Source organism: Microtus ochrogaster, unplaced genomic scaffold (assembly GCF_000317375.1).
Source record: "Microtus ochrogaster isolate Prairie Vole_2 unplaced genomic scaffold, MicOch1.0 UNK70, whole genome shotgun sequence".
Lineage (NCBI taxonomy): Eukaryota > Metazoa > Chordata > Mammalia > Rodentia > Cricetidae > Microtus > Microtus ochrogaster.
This window is the reverse complement of record NW_004949168.1, coordinates 996,948-1,019,404: the sequence shown is the minus strand read 5'-3', so window position 1 is coordinate 1,019,404 and position 22,457 is coordinate 996,948. Positions and strand designations below refer to the sequence as shown.

The following is a 22,457-nucleotide window of genomic DNA, read 5'->3' as shown; positions in this document are numbered from 1 at the left end:
CCAGAAAAGAACGGGATCTTATTCACATGGCAGACATGCTACGTTCTTGACGGTAGACTGAAGAAAGGATGTAAGAGTTTCATTTACAAGGACTGAGAGTGACGGAAAGGATAAGATTGGAGTCAGTGCAAACACCATCCCTGCCACCACTGGCTCAGGCAATGTGATCATTTTGCCCTGACAGTTGGGCAGGCGGAAACACCAGATACATTCTGACATTTGTCAACTGCATCTAGAGAGAACAAATTGCTTAACTCCTCTGAGCTACAGGTTAAGACTGAACCTCAACTTTGTCATCTGAAAACTAGGGATAACATAAAAGAGAATATGAGAATAAATGAGAGATATCTACGAAATACTTGTACCTGTGCTACCGAGTTGTATTTACCGTAATGTAGGTTGGGTAGGAAGTGGGAATTACCAGTTATTCTCCTTTTCCTGGCTGTTGGCTTACTCTCTCATTCCTTAGTCATGCGTGAGTGGACATTCAATACTGAAGGAATAACTTGATGAGTTGGTTTCCTTTGATGTGGTGGTGAGAACTTCTGTGATAAGAGAGTAGTACCAGGACTCCATCAATGGTCTGTAGCAGTTGTGACAAACAGCTCATGTATAAGACAGAGTGGTACCCGGACTCCATCAGTGGTCTGTAGCAGTTGTGACACACAGCTCATGTATAAGACAAGAAAGAATCATTATTCAGGCCATGAAGAGGCCTGAGAATGGTCACCTTGAGGACAAGGCTCCAGGGAAATGGATCCAGGCAAGAGGTGAGATGAAGCTCAATGGCACTTGCCATGACTACCACTAGGCAACCCAGGGAATGGTCTCTGAACAGGATGTAGAGCTGCATCTCGGTCCTGGTGGGTAGAATCAGAGGCCTCTCCCAGCAGACAGCCTCCTGGTGAAGGCTACGCCACTAGTGACAACAACAGATGTTTTCTGATAGATGAAGGTGGTGGAGAGATCTCTGGTGACCTGCAGGAGCCTTTGGTGAGCCATGGCCAGGGCGGGGACAGCTCAGGAGCTGGCTTCTGATGCCCAGGAAACCAGTGTTTGAATCCCTTCTCAGTGGCCCTGGGCACTGGTATCTCCTCGCTTCTACTATGTCAGGAATTTGCAGATGCCAAGAAGGACAAGGCTGGCCTTTGAAAACTTATCTTCTTTCATCCCCGCCCCCACTACCTGTTTCTCTGATTTTACAAAGTGACCCCAGAAGCTCTCATCATCCAGCCCCCTTGCTGGACAGTGCCCACTCTGTAAAGGCAGTGGGCTCTCACTTTGAGTACAGTGCTGTGCGCGAAAGCTGCGCACCAAAACATGAACAGCTTCACTCCAGAGCTGCTGGCATTTCAAGAACATCTTGTGTCCATGCGTCATTTCTGCTGTGACATTGTCCTGACCAAAGCAACCGAAGAAGGGGTTTCCTTGACTTTACAATACCTAGTTACAGTCCATCATTTAGGAGAAGTCAAGGCAGGACTCAAGCAGCTAGTCACGTCATAACTGCATTCATGAGCGGAGAAAAGAATAAATGTTCTTGCTTGCTTGGACAGCTTACCGCCTCTGCTTTTACAGAGTTCAGAGACCCCAGCCTAGGGAATGGTGTTGCTCACGGTGGGCTTGCTCTTCCTACCTCAATGAACAATCAAGATAGTTCCTCCCAGACATACCATAGTCATAATGGATCTAGGTTGTTTCTCAGTGATGACTCTTCCCAGGGGATGGTGGGTTGTGTGAAACTGACAGTTAATAATCAGCACACCTTGCTAGCCTGACCGAGAACAAGACTTCACAGTGGTGTCTTTAGAACTAGGTGATAGAAGCCTATCTTTAGCAGGGTGTTCTTCCTTATGGTGCAACCTCATCACAGGAGAGGAGACTTGTTCTTACGACTGACCCCAAGCCTACCAACCCACCTGGGCCTTTAGCCACATCTTGTCACAGGAGGTGGGCGGCTTGGAGTCCTTTCTAAGCCTTCTCCTCCCACCACCCTATTCAGTTCTTTCTCTTTTTGGCTCATTCTTCAATAAGCAGCCTCAAAATCTTTCTAAAGCATCAAATAAATATACCATTTCCTCCCTGAAGGCACAAACCTGTCTTGGTCCTAATGCTTATTTTAGTTGTAATGGGCTCTTGTCCTTTCCAGAAAAGTCGTCTAACTTATTCTTGTCCTGTTTGTCCCCAAACAACTTCCATTTAAGCTCCATCCTCACCACTCCATGCCTGTCGCTCACGCCAAGTTCATCTTCATGTTGCCACATCCAGTTGCCGGTCTCTGGTCCTGAGCTCCTGTATGCACAGACCACTGACATTTAAGCAGCTGACCCTGTCTTTTTCACTGTTCTTTTGCTGTGAAGAGATACCACGGCCAACTCTTAAGACAGAAACTTTCTTAAAAGTTTAACTGGGGGTGGCGTATAGTTTGAGTTCACCGGCATCATGGCGGGGAGCTGGCATCATGGTGGCAGGCACTGGAGCAATTGCTGAGAACTACATCCTGATTCATAGTGAGGGAGAGAGGGAAAGAGAGGGGGTGGGAAAGAGAACACATCTGGGCCTGGCTTGGGCTTGTGGAAACCTCAGAGCCCATCCCCAGTGGCACACTTCTTCCAACAAGGTCTCCTAGTCCCTCTAATTCTGTCAAAGAGCCGTGCACCTTGGTGACTAAGCATTCAAATATATGAGCCTATGGGGCCACTCATTCAAACCTTCGCCACCTGCTTCCTGTTCAGGAGACACCTTTTATGCTTGGCTTCTGAGAAACTCTCTTTTGATTTTCTTGTGTATTTTCCGGGCTTGCTCAGTAGATATTAGCCAGGTCCCTAGAGGGGCATCCCAAAAGGACCAAACAATGCATATTCCATTACATACATTAGCTTGGGAGCCATGGAATGTCCCCACATCATAGTTATAGACCGTCCATATTCAAAAGGAGAGAGGGAGCGGTGGCGAGCCCATGCTGGTTTTTTTTAAACTCTTTTCTGATAAACGTTCCTAGAAATACTCTCTTTTTCCTTGACTTAATCTTGCTTGTAAAGTTCTTTATGGCATGCAAGTGTTCCATTAATATTTGTTAAGTAAGTAAAAACAGAAATCATGGTCACAACAAAGCATTTATCAAGAGCTTTCTGTGCTCGGCACCAAGTAAAACTTTTCAGCTCCCCAGTAACCAAGAAGAAAACCAGGGCTTAGAGCGGTCCACACAGCTGACCAGGGCTAGAGCTGAGACTGGAAGCCAGGCTGGCAGCCAACAGATGCAGGGAACTTCTTCAGGACACTTCAGGGGAGGGAGAAGGCAGACCCCGACACCTGAGCTCCCCCTGTCCTGGGCTTGGGGACAGCAGTTAGCATGCTCTGACCAAGGCTGCTATAGCAACTTCAGAGGGCCCCAGAGTGTCTGTGAACATCCTTGCAGGGGTCTGGGTGTGTGTGTCAGTGCCATTTTCTTTCCCCTCTCATTTCAGTTTGGGTGGCTGTCGATGCTATTTCTGTGGAAACTACACAGGATATTCTTCGGGCTGCTCGAGGCAAGAGTGTCACCCTCCCGTGTACCTACAGCACCTATGCTTCAGACCGAAGTGGCTTTATTCAGTGGGATAAGCTTCTCAGGACTGAAACGGTAAGGCTCCAGGATGAACCAGGGTGTCATGGGTCATGATTAGCATCTGTGATCTCCGAACAGGCGCATGCCTTAAAACCTTCCTTCTGTCCCTCCCTCCCTCTTTTCTGCTGTCTGGGTTGAGATTCAAATCCAGGGCCTTGTACATCGGATCCTGTACTTTACTGCTGAACTATGGACTCCATGTCTTAATTCAAAACATATTTTATGAAGATATTCTATATATACGTATATATATCATCAGTTTGTTTCCTATATTTTGCGGTCACAATAAACACAAACATTGTTTTATATATATACCATCTGATAGATTATGAAAAGTGGAACTGGCCTTGCATTCACCAGGTTCTGAGACAAACAAAATACAAAAAACGTGTAAGAGCGGATCGTCTGGGTTAGCGGGTGTGTGAACTTGTACTTTCTATAATTAGGGCATTTCGTGGGATACTTACCCATTTTCATCTTCGCCCACCTAGTATCCACCGTCTTCTCAGCGTTCGCTCAAACTGTCTGACAATTGGGGATTTGATGAAGTAAAAAATGTATCTCATCTATGATCAAAAGCCTATCTGTTTATAAGAAGTGGTCATACATTTAGGTCAGATCTTTCAAGATGCTAACGTGGGCAAGAGGGCTGCTGGAAGGCACCTGTAACCCCACACCTCGGGGGTGAAGCCAGAAGGAATTCCCGTTAATTCCAGCCTCCCCCACTTCCTCCTTTCCTTCCCCTTAAAAATTCTTTGAAAGCTAAAATGACTTTATTTTAGTGAATTTGCAAAGCCACCACACAGCTAGTTTACGGCAATCACTCAAGCCCTTGCCCAGTCCCAAACTCTACACATCTCAGTGAACTTCTATACAGTAGGAATGACCACATAGAAGCCACAGAACTTTGCTTAGGGTTTTACACTAAAACTACCAATTACATTTGGATTTATTTATTATCTTAGTTAGGATTCTATTGCTTTGATAAAGCACCAGGACCAAAAACAACGTGGAGAGGAAAGGTTTATCTCGCTTACACTTCTGCACCTCAGTCTATCATCAAAGAAAGTCAGGGCAAGAACTCAAGATGGGATCCTGGGGGCAGGAACTCCAGACAGGAACCTGGGGGAGGAACTGAAGCAGAAGCCACGGAGGAGAACTGCTGGCTGTTTGCTGCTCATGGCTTGCTTGGCCTGTGTTCTTATAGCACCCAGGACTACCAACCAGGGCTACCAACCAGCCCAGGGGTGGCACTGCCCACATCAGTCATCAATCAAGAGAATGCACTGCAGAATCTTACGGAGACATTTTCTCAACTGAGAGTCCTCCTTCCTAGTGACTCTAGCTTGTGTCAAGTTGACATAAACCTAACCAACACACTTATCAACTACAGATAAAGAAAAAAAACTACAATAGAGTTGAAATTAGGGGAAAACTAGCTTTACATTGTGTATGACTTGTGTGTCCTCTTGCCTGCATTCTGTCCTTCCTCATCACCTTCTGCCATTCTCCCTTGGTCTCCTTTCTGTAGTATAACCTTTAGGGAAAAAATTTAATAACATATCTGCCAGAGAGAATCACCCAGTCCCCAGCCACCCAGAGAAAGAGGCTTTAGCCTTTTCCCTGACAGAATCCCAGGACACCTGTATCCCGGGTGGCAGGACTGATAAGGAAGGAGTCGGTCTTATCTCCACGCACCGTGGGTCCCGATGGGCCACAGTCCCCATCCTGTCTGCTCCCAGGGTGAAAGGAGCAGCATCCTTGCTGCTGTTTTGAGTGTGAGGAACTAAAGGGCACCAAGCCCCCCAGCAGATGCATCCGGCGAGCTGGGTGTAATATCTATGGCTGACTTATTCTGCGTGCTGACATAGACACGGAGCTATAGACATTAGCCACTGGATAATCTACTTCCAAAGGGAATCAAGGCAGCTGCTCCTTCATGACCGATAACAAGTGCAGAGCAAGGGATTGCTATCTGTGAGTCCTAGAAAGTGGTATGGTCAAGAGGAGGCCCAGGGACAACCTTAGGGTATCATTGATTGATAAGATGGTATTATGGGGTGGAAAATCCAGAAAAAAAAAACAATGCCAGTCAGGGCCAGGAAAGAACTGGGCATCTACGGACTGTTAACAGGCCTAGATGGCACCTCATCCTCTGCCTTCTCTTTGCCTCCCTGTCTCAGCCAGACAGTCTAGAAGGACTGTCAATCCTATCAGGGCTATCAGATATGGTTGGACAACTCGTGTCTTGCATGAGGATGTCCAGCTCAGGGCACTTGTGTTCCGATAGCTAAGCCATGTGCCCCGACTTGGACCATGTCTGTTGGAAAGCTGGAGTGTTTTGTTCTAATTGGAAAGGCTCGGCATGTTCAGAACTGAGGCTGGCACAGCGTCACCAGTCTCCTCCCTGCCCACCACTGCCCACTTTCTCTCCTGACACTCTTGAAGTCACCAGCTTCTCACACAGACAACCACTTTCCATTCCGGAGTCCTGTCTCCCTTGGCTTTTGGGGCTCTTGGCTCTGGGATCCCCTTTATCTCTCTAGGCTCCTCTTGATTCTTTGAGTGACTTGGGGACTTGCCATTTGTCATGTCTAGCTCATGTCTCAGTAAACACCCATGCGCCACTGGCACCCAAACTTTCATCCTCAGATGTATCACCAACTGAAAGTTTCTCTGTAGTTCAGTTCTCGAAAGAAAGAATTCCACAAAGAAGCATATACAGTCAAGGCAGTTTATTTAGCAAGGCAAAGCTTGCACCCCAAAGAGAGACTGGAGTGGGCTGACTTTAATGGGGAAAGGGTAGCAGCCCACTGGGTTCTGCATATAGACATGGAACAGTTTTATGAATATCTAAGAGGTGAACCACCTATTCATTGGGACAATATGATCCCTCCCCTTTCCTCTCAAATCACAGTGGACTGGATTTTGCTTTTAGAATAATTTTTCTTATGATTCTTTTGAAAAGCCCACAAAGTGGGGGAGGGGCCAAACCCACAGTGCACATAATGTAACAATGAAGATGGGGTCATTTGAGGATGCAGGCCTTCAGAAGTGTGCATGGGGGACAAGAAAGAGCTCTGGTGCTTTCAAGAGGAGCTAACTGCATCTTCCAGTTTGCTTAACCACAAAGGGGCATTCTAACTGCAGGAGACACAGCTACCATGACATCGCGTGGTTTCCTTGCATCCTCATGTCTAACTCCTTACCTATCAGCAGTGACATTCAGTTGACCATTCTGGCCATAGTGAATTCCTCCACCTGGATGTCCCCCGGACACTTTAGGCATCCCGCATGTAGACAGAACGCATACTCTTTGCTTATATGCTCCCTTCGTGTGTTGATTCTGTTGGGAAGGGTATATCCGGCGTGCGTGCCTACACCCTTGTATCTGGGAAGAGCTGCTCTCTGACTCTGTACCCTCATCCCATCCCCACATCTCAAATGTCCTCTTCTCACATCTCCAATTTATTTCACTCTATCTGTGTTGCCACAACCCAAAGTGACAATAATCAAAGTTTGTCACCGCAGTCACTCAGCTGATCTCCTTCCTGGTTCCTTCTCAACCTGTCCCCTTTCTCCTTCCAATCATTTGGCCACACCCATCTTACACAGGGGGAAACTGAAGCACCAAGAGGCTGATTAACTATGTTCCCCAGGTCACAAGTTTAAGTGAATGGCAGAGTCGAGATGACCTGGGTGTTCTGGCTCAGAGCCTGAACTCTGCAGACTCTACTGAGTCACACCTGAGAATGACAGAATGACACTATGGCATGAAATAGTTCACGGCTCATCTTCAAGGCAATGATGTGTTTTAGCTCTGCTGTTGTTGTTGTTGTTTTGTTTTCCAGTGTAGATGTGGATTGAGCCTAGGGGCCTCCCACATGCTCTGCCACCGAGCTATATTCTTGGCTCAAGAATTCTGTATTTTATAAGACTAGCTCTTAATACAGAGTACAAATTATTGGAAGGAGTGTTGATGTGGCTAAATGAGATAATACACGTCTAGTATGTAGAACGGTACACAGCATGTAACATATATAAGCAGCAGCTATGACCTTTGTTGTCATAGGCTCAGTTCTTACTAATCCGTCACTCACTCACACTGTGCCGCTCAGGGTTGACAACGTTGCTGTCTGTTTTTAGGTTTTTCCTTTGCCTGTGATGTCTAATGCATTTGCCCTGCACCAACATGCAGTGCTCCAGTCTCCGGGCTATTGCCCTGGATAATGCCCAGCTGCTTCTTAAGCTTCAAGGCATTGATCATCCCTTTTAGGAAACCCTCCCTCAACGGGCCAGTTTCGGATCTCATAATCATAAGATACCGTGGTTGGCTATTCAGAATTCACGAGTTATATGCTGCAGATGTGGTGGATGCTAATAATGGCTAGTAACGGTAGACACCACACCTGGCAGACTCCAACCGCTCCGTATAGATTACCATTAGTTAGTCTCACCACAGTTCCAAGAGGTGTGTTATTATCAACATCTCCACTTAGTAGGCGAGGAAACAGAGGCTCAGAGCAGTCAAGGGTGTTGCTCAAGGACATCAGCCAGCAAGCGTCAGAGTTAGGATTTGACTGAGGCAGTCTGGCTTGGCCATCTGTGGTATAAGCCATGAATGTGCTACTTCAAAAACATCAACGAATAAACAAATTCCAAGACAATAGTCAGAATCGAGTGAGCTTGGAATTTGAGAGCAAATGAGCTAGCCTGGTGCCTGGTGTGAGTGGGGCTCAGAAAGTGTTGGGTGAAGGGAGGAATGAATGAGAACAAACGACGGACTGAGATGCTGCTACACACCCGAGTGCTGGGCTCTGAGACAGCCTCGTTTGCTCCACGTATTCCAGGGTGTGCCCTTTTTGTTGTTTTTGTTTTTGATTTGAGTTAGGGTTTCACGTTGGCTTAGATTGGTTTAGAACTTGCTCATACCAAGGGCGACTTTGAACTTCTTATTGTTTCCACCCCTGGAATGCTGGGATGATTGGCATATACCACCACCCCCAAGTTTACCCGCGTGGTGCTGGGGATCAAATCCAGGTCTCTGTGTGGTGCTAGGTGAGCACTCCCAACTTAAACTACAACTCCAGCCCCTAACACTTTCTTTTAAATTTTTAAAGTCTAGTTAAGAATCTACCAGTAGGCACTGCACATCTGTTTGATCCATACATCTGGGCTCTGGGGATGAAAGATTGGGTCAGGGAAGGTCTATACCAGCATCTGGCAACATTTCTTCTTTCTCTTAGGAAAGAGTAGTCACTTGGAAGTTTGTGGATAAACAGTACATCTACGGGACCCGTTATGAGAACCGTGTGATAATGTCCAATGATGTTGACCGCTCCGATGCCTCCATCACCATCGACCAGCTGACCATGGATGACAATGGCACCTACGAGTGCTCCGTCTCACTGATGTCAGATCTAGATGGTACCTCCAAGTCTCGAGTCCGCCTCTTAGTCCTCGGTGAGTGTCTCCATCTTTTCCTGCAGGAGGAGGGTGAGGCTAAGAGCCCTGGCAGCAGAATCCAGCCATAAATCCAGGTGCAGTAGGGCCTGATCGCCAGCCCTGTGTTGTATCGGCCTTGCCTATCTCAGAGAAGAGTCAGGATTCCACTTCTCCCTTTGGAGCCCAGTATTGACAGGGTTCTCAGTGAACAGCAGGCTGGTTCTGAGGGCAGGGGCTTTGGGGTCATCCCGTGGCCCCTCTGCCCTTTCTCCCTTCCACACCAACTTTTTCCCTGCCAAACTCATTTCTGAAGAGAAGGGAAGGGAATTCCCACATAACACGCAGACTCTCATCTCAGTACTTGCTACTCAGAGGGTTGATTGTGACTTCCATAGGTGATGGGTTTCCCTGCTGTTAACTCAACTTCTCTCGGCGGTCTCCCTACCCTACCACTAGTGAAGGCACCGTTGCCAACCAATGGGGAATATGTCTCAGGGGCCATCCGTTTCATGGGAGAATTTGCTGGAATTTATAGTTTTGGAAGGATCAGGAAACTCATCAACTTTAGTTTCTGTGTGAACGAGGCCCAGAAAAAGGAAGTAACTGAGTCAAAACCGGTTATTGGGTTTTGACCCACTTTAATGAGCACCTGGTCTATGTCCAGCATAAGAAATGGCCCCACTCCCGGGAGGTAGCCACCATGCGTGAGAACAATGGGTCCTTTCTGTCTCTTTCCCCTCTACACTGCTTGGTAGACTTTCTTTTAAATTGTGTGTGGTAGTTGCCGGACTTACAGAAAGCATTATAGTGTGTGAGAATATACAGCCACACACACTAATGCTGCATAAAGCATAATAGAGGCCTCGTCCCACCCTGCCACCTGGAGGCAGCCAACGGTAATGCAGCCAGGCATCCTAGAGGTCTCCGTGTACCCTCACTGTGTGCCACACACTCATGCACCTTCCTCTGCCCATCGAAGAGTTGCGCTATTATAAAGCACTTGTGATTTACCTCCACACGGTGCTTCAGGCCAGCACACGCAGACCTACTGCGAGAGAGCACATAGGGTCTCATGGCTGCACAATGGCTTACTCAAGGGTATCACACTGAGGGCTATTGGGACAGGTTTCATTGTTTGTTCAGTTTTGTTGTTGTTGTTTGTTTGCACAAGCAATACTGCAATATACCCCACTACCCCAAGTGTGTGTATAGTCATATATATATATATATATATATATATATATATATACATACATATGGATTATGTGTACACGGACACATATAAAGTTTGGGTTCCTTGAATTACTGACCTGCCTTTTTGGCCGAGGATTTCAGCGAGTCGAAAGGGAAGTGGCAGGAATCCGTATAAATCTGAAGCCTGGTTCTGCTGGTCCTCCTGCCTTACACTAAGGACCAGCTATTTCTAAAGAGGAACACATTAACCTGAAGAGGGAAGGATACAAATTTAATCTGGGAATATGGAATTCACAGAAGCCAATCTTTTACTGTTAAAAAGAGACCTTTTTATAAAACACACACACACACACACACACACACACACACACACACACACAAACCCTACATGCTAATTAAAACCCAGTGAGAGTCTTTGTGGAAAGTTTTCTTTCTCTGTGTCTTTATAGCTGGATGCTTTTTTTTTTTTTAAAGGAGAAAGGCTATAATTATACGGGGCGGCTTATTTTAGGCAGGCTAGCAGGAAGACCCCCCAGCCTTAGTCTCTGGGAGCTAGCCTTGTCTAGCTCACCTTCAGGAAGCCAAGAAGCCAGATTTAGCGGCCTGTGCGCCAGGTGGAATCCTTGCTCTGGCCTCTGGCGCCCCCTGACGTCCTTAGAGGGAACAACTGGCATCGGAGAGGATTTGAAGCCTAACACTTTCGCTTCCATCCTCTATGGCCACTCTCAAAGTAAATATACAGGTAACACCTACAATGCTGCTTGCGAACCAGGCCGTGTCAGAACAAGATACCCTCACCCGTCAGTACTCTTAGCCCCCGCACGTGGGGCTCTTTGAACTAGATATGACTCGAGATCCCCGCTGTTGGTGATTGGCGCGCAGGCGATCTGGAGAAGGAAGGCAGGGGTGCGCCTGGGATGGGGTCAGGTTGGAAGTTTAGGGCCTGTGGTCAGGAGCCTAGAGCAAAAGATCTCATCACAGTCCCCCTAAAAAGCAGATCCCCCTTGCTGGCCATCTCCCCCGCTTCCTCCCCTGGGCAGTTAGTTTGAGGAGTTCCTGCTCCTTGCATTCCTTGCCAAGGAGTGGAGTAAGCAATCTAGTCATCCACCGTGGACATTTGCTTGCTTTTTTACGCTTCGGCAGTTAGTCTCCAAACTCTACTTCCTGCTTCTGTCCTGTATCCCGCCCCCTCCGCCCCGCCCCCGCAGGGAGTTCCAGGGCCACTCCACCGCTTAATCTGATGGGGCGCGTGGGAGTTTGCTGCTGAGCCTCCTGCTAAAAGCTAAGGGCATGTCTGAGGCTGGCTAGGTAGGGGCACCGCAGGGTCCCGCTGTGGGGCCCAGGAGAGAAAGCAGAGCCCAGCAGGAGTACCCAGAGGGTAAGTCCGCCTCCACAGCACCCGAGGGCTGCTTGCTGGGCCAGCAGGATGGGCAGGAGGTTGACAGTTAGCCAGCTGCTGGCAGGCACTCTGCCCACCTGCTCTTTGATCCTCAGAAGCCTGGGTTTTGTTTGGCAATAAGGGAGTGTCTCTAATGTGTCTGGTGGGTCCGTACCTGGCTGGCCCAGCTGTGTTAGCAGATGTCAGGCACTAATAATAGCCGGCCTGTTTCCAAGAAGAAAATCTGCAACTGCCCGAGTGGAAGAGAGAGGGAGGAGAGTCAGGGACCGTTCTTCCAGCAACTTCCAGGTGGACTAAGGCTGCCATTAACCCCCAGGATGGGTGGCTGAAGCAAACTAGCCAAGAGGGCATGTGATGAAAGCAGAGGGGACAGGCCACTACCCCAGGACATCAGTGACAACTTTCCCCACTGTGTGTTCTCCCTTCCTCATCCCTAAAGATGCCTCCTCAAGTCTCACGGATACTTTCCATTTCCCGTGTCCAGCACGCTCATCTCTGCTCTAATCCCTGCTACTACCTTCGTCGAGGTGACCTTCAGGTCACAGCCCATTTGCTGTGTCCGATCACAATTTTCTGCCCCAGCAGTCTTGTCCCCTGCTCTGTCATTGTTCCGTTGTCTTTTGTCCTCTATTGGACTCCTTGATCCACCCAGAGTGTCACCCCAGTGCCCAGCATTGTTGGGTAGATCCCGGCTACCTAACAACCCCTCAATGTGACCTGAACAAGGCTGAGGAGAGACACAGGCTTAGAATCTCAAGAAGCCCGGGGGGACCAAGGACAGACGGTCGGCAGCGGTTGCTGGGGTTCATAAACATTTCTGATGGCATGCCTTTGATCCCTGCGGCCCACTCCCATCTCTTCCATCTCATTTGCCACCCAGCAAGAAGGTCTGCCCTCCTGGGGTCCCTCTTTCTCTCTAGCCACTTGTGCTGGTCCATTGTATTAGCAAAGCAGGGGGAGAAGGCAGTGTTAGACTCGCAGAGGACGACCTGAAGGAGCTGCAGAGATCTGCAAACCTAGTGTGAGGAAACCCCGGCCCGCTCCAGCCCACAGCCCGCCCCGCACTTATGGTTTTAAAACATTATTAAAACCAGAAAATGAAAGGGGAGGGAGAAAGTCTTCAGAGAGGGGGGGCGGGTAAACATGATCAAAATAAATTGCATACATGTGTGAAATTTTCAAAGAATAAAAAATATTATACACCTGCCCCCTCCCTCTAAAGAAAAGACAGCATTGGCGATAGTATTGTGTGGTCTACCAAGCCTACAATTCCCATAAGGCCCTTTACAGGACAGTCTTGCTGTCCCCTAACTTTAGAGATCAGGAACACTGCGATCTCTGCCAACAACAGAGAGCTCATATGCGTCAGTAGAGCAAGCCCTGGTTCTGGACCAGAAGAGAAATACCTGGGTTCTAATCCCACCTCCGCTAGGACCCGAGAACAAGTGTCCCTTCTGTGCTCCATGGCCCCCATCTATATAATGTTGGGCATGTTCAAACTCCCACAATTCCAGAGAGCACCAGAAGCCACTACCAACCAGCCTGTCATGGAGACTATTTACCTTGGATGGTTTGTTAGCCAACAAACTCTCTATTACCCCAGTGACGTGTGAAACCAAAGTGATTCTATCAAAACTCAGCTTGGAGAACCCATGATAGCGCTGAGTTACACGCAAAGCTTGGGTGAGCCCACAGCAGCCACAGCGCCGGGATCCACCTCCGCATGGACGGCTTCTCCGTGGCTGTACAGACAAACAATGCCCCCTTCACTTAGCCTTCCACAGTCCGCATACACCATATGCTAGCACCTCCCGAGACAAGACATGAACAATTCAGGCAGAATTACTTACAAGTGGTCACTGGTGCATGGCGGAGTGGCTGGAAGCTCAGGCGAGCTTCAACAGCCCTGCTCAGCCCCTGCTCCTCTGAGGACGCGTTAGCAGCCCACAAGCCTGGCCTTGAGGGTCCCTGGAGTCACAGCTTCTCTGATGAAGTTGACGCTGCTGTGCTAGGAAGGGCGCACTATACAACACAGTCTCGAGTGCTGCCCATTTGAGAGAGTGAGATGACCGTGGACATTTGGGGGGGGGGTGAGTTAACTTTATAACATTAAATCTCACCTCTAGGCTGTAAGTTTCTGCCGGCCTCTTCGTGTGCGATGGAGAGATGGGCTGATAGCTATTGGGGTGGGCAGTGACACCCCACGCCATTCACGCCTCTCTTGCGGTCTCTTTCCTTCCCAGTGCCACCCTCCAAGCCAGACTGTGGCATCATAGGGGAGACAGTGATTGGGAACAACATCAACCTGACGTGCCGGTCTGCAGAGGGCTCGCCGAGCCCACAGTACAGCTGGAAGAGCTACAACGCCCAGAACCAGGAGCGGCTGCTCACCCAACCAGGTGACCTGGGACAACAGGGAAGGCTGCTGTGCTCCACCTTTGGGTGCACCTGACTAACTAGGGCTAACGGGAGACAGCGGCTGACCAAGCAATCCAAGCACCATTTCCCCAGTCCTGCCCTTGTGCCATTTCGCATGGTTTCTCAAAGCAATTGTTTCCCATACGAATACCTACCGGCTCACGGCTGCCAAAGACAGAAGTGACTCGCAAGTGGTATCTCTTCTATTCTTCCCACCCCCACCTCGATTCTCCTGAGCAAGTGTGTCCTGCTAAGCATTCTGTGCAGAAACACCAGGGCTTGCTCTTTGAAGCATTATTGTGGCCTACAGTCCACTTTTGAGGTGGGGGATTTCCTAGTCCCCTTTCCTATCCAGGCCAGTCCATCTCAGACACCACCACAAACACACCGTGGACTGTTAGGACCCCCATTCTCAGAGCAGGCTACGGCAGATTTAGCTAGTGTTGCCAGGAGACCCGTTTTGTACTGGGCAGCCAATATTTGACCTTTCGGTCAGGAAACAAACTAGAAGGAGGAAAAGGAAGAGGCGTAGTAGCCAGGAGAGGAAGAAAGGGGAGAGGAAGAGGAGAAGGGGCGGAGCTGGGAATGTGTAAACTCTCTGCTGCCATTCTGTGCACCTGTGTGGGGAAATCCCCTGGGCTGTCCGCGGCCATGGCTGCTCGCGATCTCAGGCAGGAACAGAAAGGCCGGGAAGATGCCTCTAAGGTTTAGCCTTGATGTCTTTCAGTCCTCTGTGTGTGGAAATGGAACGGAGCTCTGAGAGCAAAGCCGGTGGGTAGACACTGTACTTGGCTTTTTCTTTGGGCCACCAGCTCAATAATAAGAAAACTTATTATTAGAGTATGAAAGCTTGGCCTTGGCCTGAGCTTGTTCTCAACTAGCTCTTATAATTTAAATTAACCCACTTATATTAATCTGTGTTCTGCCACCCGGCGTCACCTTTCCGCTCAGTAGGGCACGTCCGACTTGCTCAGAGTCTGCTGGCAAAATTCGCACATCTACGTTTCTTCTTCTCTTCCTCTATCTCTCCCTGGAAATCCTGCCTATCTCTCCTGCCTAGTGATTGGCCATTCAGATCTTTACTAGCCTAATCAGAAGATGCTTAGGCAGAGATACATTGCAGTGTAAACAACACTGGACAACAGGACACACCTGTTTTGAGAAGCTGACCGGAGGGAGAGAAGAATGTACGGGGACCTGAGGAAGTCCCATAATCAAATGCCCCACTCCTTAGGCTTCCATCAAACCAGAATGGATTTTATCGGGCTATTTTCACCTATTGGGGGGCCAAACAATAACTTCTTAAAAACAAGTTTGTAATTGGGCAGGTGTTGGTGGTACACGCCTTTAATTCCAGCACTTGGGAGGCAGAAGCAGGTGGATCGCTGTGAGTTCAAGGCCACCCTGGTCTACAGAGTGAGTTCCAGAACAGCAAGGGCTATGCAGAGAAACCTTGTCTTAAAACAACAAAACCCCACAAAAAACAAAGCAAGCAACAATAACAAAAAACAACATGAAAATCAAAGTTAGTAGAACTCATTTGACTTAAGGTAAAAGATGATTCAATATGAATCCCACAGGCTTCCGGCTTTGCTGACATGTTTCTGGTTGTTGATTTTTAAAACATGTTTAAAATGGCATTTTTTTAGTGTCTAGATTGTACATATGTGCATGCACACCACAGTGAGAGGCCAGAGGGCAACCCGCGGAGCTGCTTCTCTCCCATGTGAACCCCAGGGGCTGAACCTGGACTCAGGTTGTCCCAATTGTCAGCAGGTGCTTTTACCCAAAGAGTCATCTCACCGGGCCCTGGACTGCAAGGATTTGAATGTCTGGATCTTTGTTGAAATCACCTGGAAGATGTCCTCAAACTCTGTAGTCTCCTGGCTCTACCCTTGATTCTCGCTAGTCGTGGTTTGAGAACACAACCACGTGTCCTCCAGCAGAGTGCGCACAGTGGGGTTCAGGGCTGAAGGTCGTGAGGTCACGAACCGCAGTGACTGACCTACAGTGCTGTGTGACCGAGTGCTTAAGAGTAGCAGGGGGCTCGAATCCTGGCTGTGCTGCTGGTTACGTGCCTTTTTCTCCACGTCTGTCAAATGGGCACAGCACCAGTGTTCAGCTCGTGCTGTTGCTGTGAAGGGAGACCCGAAGTCCACAGAGCACCAAGATCAGTGCTGTGGGCAGCACAGGACTCAGTCAACTCTAGGTATTGTTAGCTCAGCATGCCCTTCAGGGTAAAAACTAGCATGGGACCCATGGCATGAGTGTGGCTGAGGGGGAGGATGCGTGCCCTTGTGGAGATGTGAGAGGCTGTTGATGGGAAAGATAGGAGAGATGGAGACGGGCCTGGGTGTCAGCCTAGGAGGGCAGACTTTTCTCTATAAGCACTAGGCTCCTCCAGGAAGCATCACAAATGCCCACCTCCATCACAAGACGTTGTTAGGGACCAAAACTTAGTTTCTTTACTGACTGAAAGTGGGTGAATCCGAGAGCATGGAAGGAGGTTAAAGTAAGATTTGCTTCTCTGCTTTATCCAGCCCTGAGCTCAGATTTTCTTTGTCAGAATTCAGACAAGAAGATGGCTGCTGCAGTACAATATCTTGTGCTGGCCACATTGTAGATGCAGTCAGGAAGGAGAGAGAGACAGGGACAGAGACAGAGACGGACAGCAAGATAGAGACAGACAGATGCACAGACATTCTCCTTTTTATTCAGCCTCGGGTTCCAGCCCAGGGATGGATGGTTGCCCACAACTAAGTGGATCTTCCCACTGTAATTAATTTACCCTAGACTGCTCCACACAACCATGCCTGAGGCCGACTTGATCTGGAATCCCTTACCAGCATGCCCAGAAGCTTATCTGCTAGGCGATTTTGATTCAGACTGGCAGTATTAACCATGGACGTGGTGATCACCATGCCTTCTTGTGTCTGGACAATGAGAGGGAAGGGGCAGTTCCCAAGGCCTCTTGTTCCTAGAGTGCCCTGCAGAGAGCCCGAGAGTCCTGCTGTGACTTCACAGCTGTAAGTCACCCACAAGTTCTCCCATCCTGAAAAACAAACAGACAAACAAAACCCACAGAACAATAACAACACACCGTAACCAAAGCTGAGAGGGTGCTGTTACCCTCCTCGGAGGAAGAGGCCGTCTCCCACAGGAGGGCTCTGAAGATGCTTGAGGACCTGTGCTCCAGCCAGTGAGTTTCAGGAGGGAAAGGACCGGGAATTTGGATGTTAAGGAAGGAGACTGGAACACTGTAGGGGAGGAGGCCGTGGGAACAGTGATGGGTCCACCCCAGACCCTGGGATGAGATGCGGCATCCAGAGCTTACTGACCAGCCTTGGTGGGAGGGAACAGAAAGAGCAGATCCTGTGAATTCAACATCAATATCTTAGGGTGGTCAGGGCTTCAGCAGAGGACAGATGTCTGTCATGCATTTCCTATACTGACCACAAGATGTCGCCACAGCAACAGGAAACTGGGTTTCAGAAACTGGTTGGCTCTTTCCAGAAGGGAAAGGAGCCTGGGATCCCCAGTTCAATCAAAGCTAATTGGTGGCATGGGGTGAGTGCTATTTCAAACAGAGAAGTTTCTAGAACCCATTGTTTGCTTCAGAGACTAGGGGAAGAATGGAGTTGGCTCATACATTAGGAACCTCCCAGGATTCACCCTAAGCACGGCCTAGAGCTGCCCTTGGGTGCTGTGGACGCCTGATTCACAGAGCAGCACACTTCCAAGGGGAATCTGATGCCAGCACAAGGCCTCTTAAACACACCTGGTGTCACAGAGCATTCTGTAAAGTGTGTTTCTTCACAATTCTCTTAAGAATAACCAAGTCCAACAGGGTCAGAGAACAGGAATGTTAATACTCTGGACCTCAACCCGGGGTTCCCATTGCTCCCAGCATGGTAAAACACCCGTAGGCCACGCCCCTAAAGCTTCACAACCACAGGGATTTCCACTCCTGCTGACGCATCTCCAGAATCACATGTAAATATCACACGTAAGGGATTTGCCAGAAAACACCCAGGAGCGGGCTTCTAGACTCCCAGGGCTGTCACACTGTACAGAGAATAGGGCCTTGGGCTCTAAGGGAAGAATATGAAATAAGTAGCATATTTTTTAACAAGAAGAGAAGAAAATAAAATCAATGTGCTGTGAATAAGGATGATTTTATCTTATTCTCGCTCCTGTTAGAGACCTCCTCTGACCCCCAGACAAGAGTAAACCCCTTCCTTCACTATGAGTTCAGATACAACCTCCATCTTGAACCGTAACTGCTCATAAAACCACCATTGTTTCATGTGCGTCTTCCTTTGTAGGTCGGAGACGCCAAAGGACAGGGACTCTCCTCACTTTGTTTGGAGCCGTGATTGGAATGTAGATGTTTTGGGTTTGGAGTGAATTAACATGGCAGTTTTACGTCATGCATAAATTCTTACCATAGACATGCATTGCAAAGGTGTTTTAAAGCTTCTGTTTATGTGTTATTAGTGTGCATGTGTGTGTATGCACATGTACATAGCACTAGGATACGTATTATTAGTGTGCGTGCGTGTGTATGCACATGTACATAGCACTAGGATACATATTATTAGTGTGTATGCACATGTACATAGCACTAGGATACGTATTATTAGTGTGCATGCGTGTGTATGCACATGTATATAGCACTAGGATACATATTATTAGTGTGCATGCGTGTGTATGCACATGTACATAGCACTAGGAAGGGCATAGGACGGCTCCCAGAAGCCAGTTCTCTCCTCCCCTTGGGAAATTCGAGTTGGGGGTACTGGCATGGCAATACCTCCAATCAAGGATGTTGGGGGGGGGAAGGTGATGCTGAGACACCGTATGACACAGTAATTCCAGAACATGGAGAAAGGACCCCGTGTGGACTGCCCTTGGCTTTGCACGCGTGCAGCAAGAGATGAAACTGGTGCAGTTGCAGAATCGGATCTGTAGCTCTGTTATTATATTAGAAGCTCAGAATTCAGGGCTGGGGGTGTAGTGCAGTCAGTAAAAGCTCAGAATTCAGGGCTGGGGGGGTAGTGCAGTCAGTAAAAGCTCAGAATTCAGGGCTGGGGGGTAGCACAGTCAGTAAAACACTTACAGTGAAATCATGAGGACCTGGGTTTGATCCTCAGCAACCACATAAAAGCAGGCTTGGCAGCACCTGCTGTAACCCCAGCCCTGGGGACGCAGAGACAGGATTCTCCAGGGTTCACTGATCACCCACCAAGCAGCCAAAACAGTGAGCTCCGGGTTCATCAAGAGACCTGATCTCAAAAAGTAAGATGGAAAAGAGATTGAAGACGCCTGATGTTAACTCCCAGCCTCCACATGTGTGTACATACGTGCATGTATACTTACCCACACGCACACACACGTGAGCTGACTACTGTGGATTAGAGACAGCTTCTGAAATGTCTACAGGGCTGCAGCGGGTCTCTCTTGATGACTTAGAACACACCCTGGGGGGTGATTGCAACACCTAGTGGCAGCTGGGTCCTGACGAGGCTGACATTGCACTCCTGGAAAGGCCTTTGAGAGCAGGACACACATCTAGGCTGTCTAGGTACAAACCCACGGGACCGTGTTGTGAGGACATCTGTTCTGTGTCCTCGGGCTCGGCATGGGCTGTTTTCACTCTCACTTCCCCGATGAGGGTGGTGACCGGTGAGGAGGAAGCGTCTAAACTGACACTGTCCCCTAACTCACACAATGCTCCCCAATACCGTATCCATACCCCACACCACAGAATCACATATGCCCGTTCCCCTTTAATACACGTCGGTTTCCCAAGTCCCGACTGCACATCGGGCATTCTACTGGGCATTAATTAATTATTGATGCCTCATTCCAGGCTCACAAGTTCCTTGCCAGGCAGGTATTACCATTTCTAATTATAGATGAAAAAAAATAGCTTCAAAGACGGCCAAGTTACTTGCCAAATACATCAACTAAGTGGAAAAGGCCAGACTCAACACCTAGGGTCCTGACTGAATTTGAAGCCCTCCAGTATTGTGATTCCCCCAGTGACCTAGGAGGTCTTTTTTCCTACATCACAAATCAGCTTGGCTAGTTCAGAGGGGGCTCAGGCCTCCTAGCCTTGGGCCGTACATACTCCACCCTAATACCATATATATATATATATATATATATATATATATATATATGTATATATATATATTGTAATTGAGCTATACATTTTTCTCTGCTCCTCTCCCAACCTCTCCCCTCCCCTTCAACTCTCTCCCAAGGTCCCCATGCTCCCAATTTACTCAGGAGATCTTGTCTTTTTCTACTCCCCACATAGATTAGATCTATGTATGTCTCTCTTAGGGTCCTCATTGCTGTCTAGGTTCTCTGGGATTGTGATTTGTGGGCTGGTTTTCTTTGCTTTATCTTACACCTGTAAGAATGACAGAGATCAAAAACTCTGATGACAACTTATGCTGGAGAGGGTGTGGGGTAAAGGGAACACTCCTGCATTGCTGGTGGGAATGCAAGCTGGTACAGCCCCTTTGGATGTCAGTGGGGAGATTTCTCAGAAAATTAGGAAACAACCTTCCTCAAGACCCAGTAATACCACTTTTGGGTATATATCCAAAGGATGCTCAATTGTGCCACAAAGACAAGTGCTCAATTCTGTTCATAGCAGCATTGTTTGTCATAGCCAGAGCCTGGAAACAACCTAAATGCCCTTCGACCTAACGCCATCTTTTCACCCTGCGGCTCTTCCTTCAGCCTCAGGCCAGCCGTTGCTTTTGAAGAACATCACCACAGAAATGGCGGGCTACTACGTCTGCACTTCCAGCAACGAAGTGGGAGTGGAGTCCTGCAACATCACGGTGGCTCCCAGACAGCGTAAGAGCAGGGTGGGGAGGGAGGGTACGAGGCCCAGAGGTGGCTCATGGAGGTGAACCAGCTGACTGCTGTGACCCTGGACAGATGACTCCTGGCCCAGGCTTTCCTCTCCCTGAGGTCAGCCCAGCTCCTCCCATTCTTTGGAAATAGAGCCTGGGGCAGACTTCTGGAGATCTCTTCAGCCACGCCTGTCGCCTGTCTCGAGGGCCCCTCAGGGAGCGTGAGAAAAGTGCCTAGAACCCGCTGCGTTGGTCCAAACCCTAGTCTCCTTTTGTGGGGAGAAGGGAGACCACAGCTACTTCAAGCGTCAGCTGACAGCTGGCGTAGCTAACACTAAGGGTCTCGGCAGAGCCTGAGTAGCCCAGTATCAGGTCTGACTCTCCTTGCTTGCTCCTCTCTCCTTAAGAGTGTCCTCAGATCTGTCTAACCACAATCTTCCAGGGCCACGACCTTTGCAGAGTGTTACAGAGGTCTGTAGCCATTGGCCCCTAGGCTGGTAGAAGAGCTGATACCCCAGAGGCTGGGAGGGACCAGCCTTCTGTGCCCTGCACCGGTCTGTGGTTCCTCATCTCTAGCCTGGCTTTCTTCTCTGTTGCCAGGGGTTGAGTCGGGGGGTGGGGGGCTAGAGTCGGGGCTCAGGAGGTCCAGCTGCTCCATCCTCTCGCAGCTTCCATGAACATTGCGCTGTATGCGGGCATCGCGGGAGGTGTGTTCGCGGCCCTCATCATCATCGGCATCATTGTCTACTGCTGCTGCTGCCGGGACAAGGATGAAAAGGCCGAGGACATGGAGGACCCGAGGGCGTAAGTGTGCGGGGACAGGGAGCCCCTTGAGAAGAGGCAGAGGGAAACAGACATCCCAACTCCTCAGGTACCCCCACTCAGCACCCCGGGAGTCTTCCCTAGTCGCAGTTGAGGAATGAGCAGCTCACGCAAATCAAGGGTGGACCTCAGTCCGGCCTTGTCCCCCACACTTTGATCTCTAGGCAGGCCTTCTCGTGGCAAGCCAAGGGTCGGGTTTAGGCTGAAACACACACACCGCTCCCACAGTCTCCTCGGCCCACGAGTGGAGTATTCTTGTGAGATCTCACTGTACACTCCTAAACCAGGCCTTCAGCACCGAGTCCCTTTGCCGCTCCTGGGTGGGGTTGACGGCTGGACCAGTGCACCCCGGCCCCTCACCGCCATGAGGGTTAACCTTCTCTTCTTCCTCTATTGTCCTGTAGGAACCGAGCTGCTTACCAAAAGCCTCAAGAGCAGCGGAGAGAAGTTTCCAGAGAGAGGGAAGACAAAGATGACTACAGGAATGAGGACCGGAGGAGCTCAGGGCATAGCTCTCTTGACCAGCCCTTCAAGTGAAGGGGCTGCTGCCCAGTGGAGGAGAGGGCTAGGCTCCAGCCTCCTGCTCTGGCCTCTTTTTCTTTCTAGCCCCGTAATCCTGCCCCTTCCCAGCCATTGGCGGTGTGGATCTTCGTGTGTGTGTGTGTGTGTGTGTGTGTGTGTGTGTGTGTGTGTGTGT

The 22,457-nt window shown here is 49.1% G+C and overlaps 1 protein-coding gene across 1 annotated transcript; it reads left to right on the top strand.

Annotated features, from left to right (window-relative positions):
* Window positions 1-706: 706 nt before the first annotated feature.
* Window positions 707-22,297, top strand: Gpa33 (glycoprotein A33). The gene is made up of 7 exons (XM_005370113.1): window positions 707-770; window positions 3,468-3,622; window positions 8,854-9,070; window positions 13,889-14,044; window positions 20,820-20,939; window positions 21,607-21,742; window positions 22,165-22,297. Exons 1-7 carry the CDS (start codon window positions 707-709, stop codon window positions 22,295-22,297), a joined length of 981 nt encoding a protein of 326 aa, XP_005370170.1.
* Window positions 22,298-22,457: the final 160 nt, after the last annotated feature.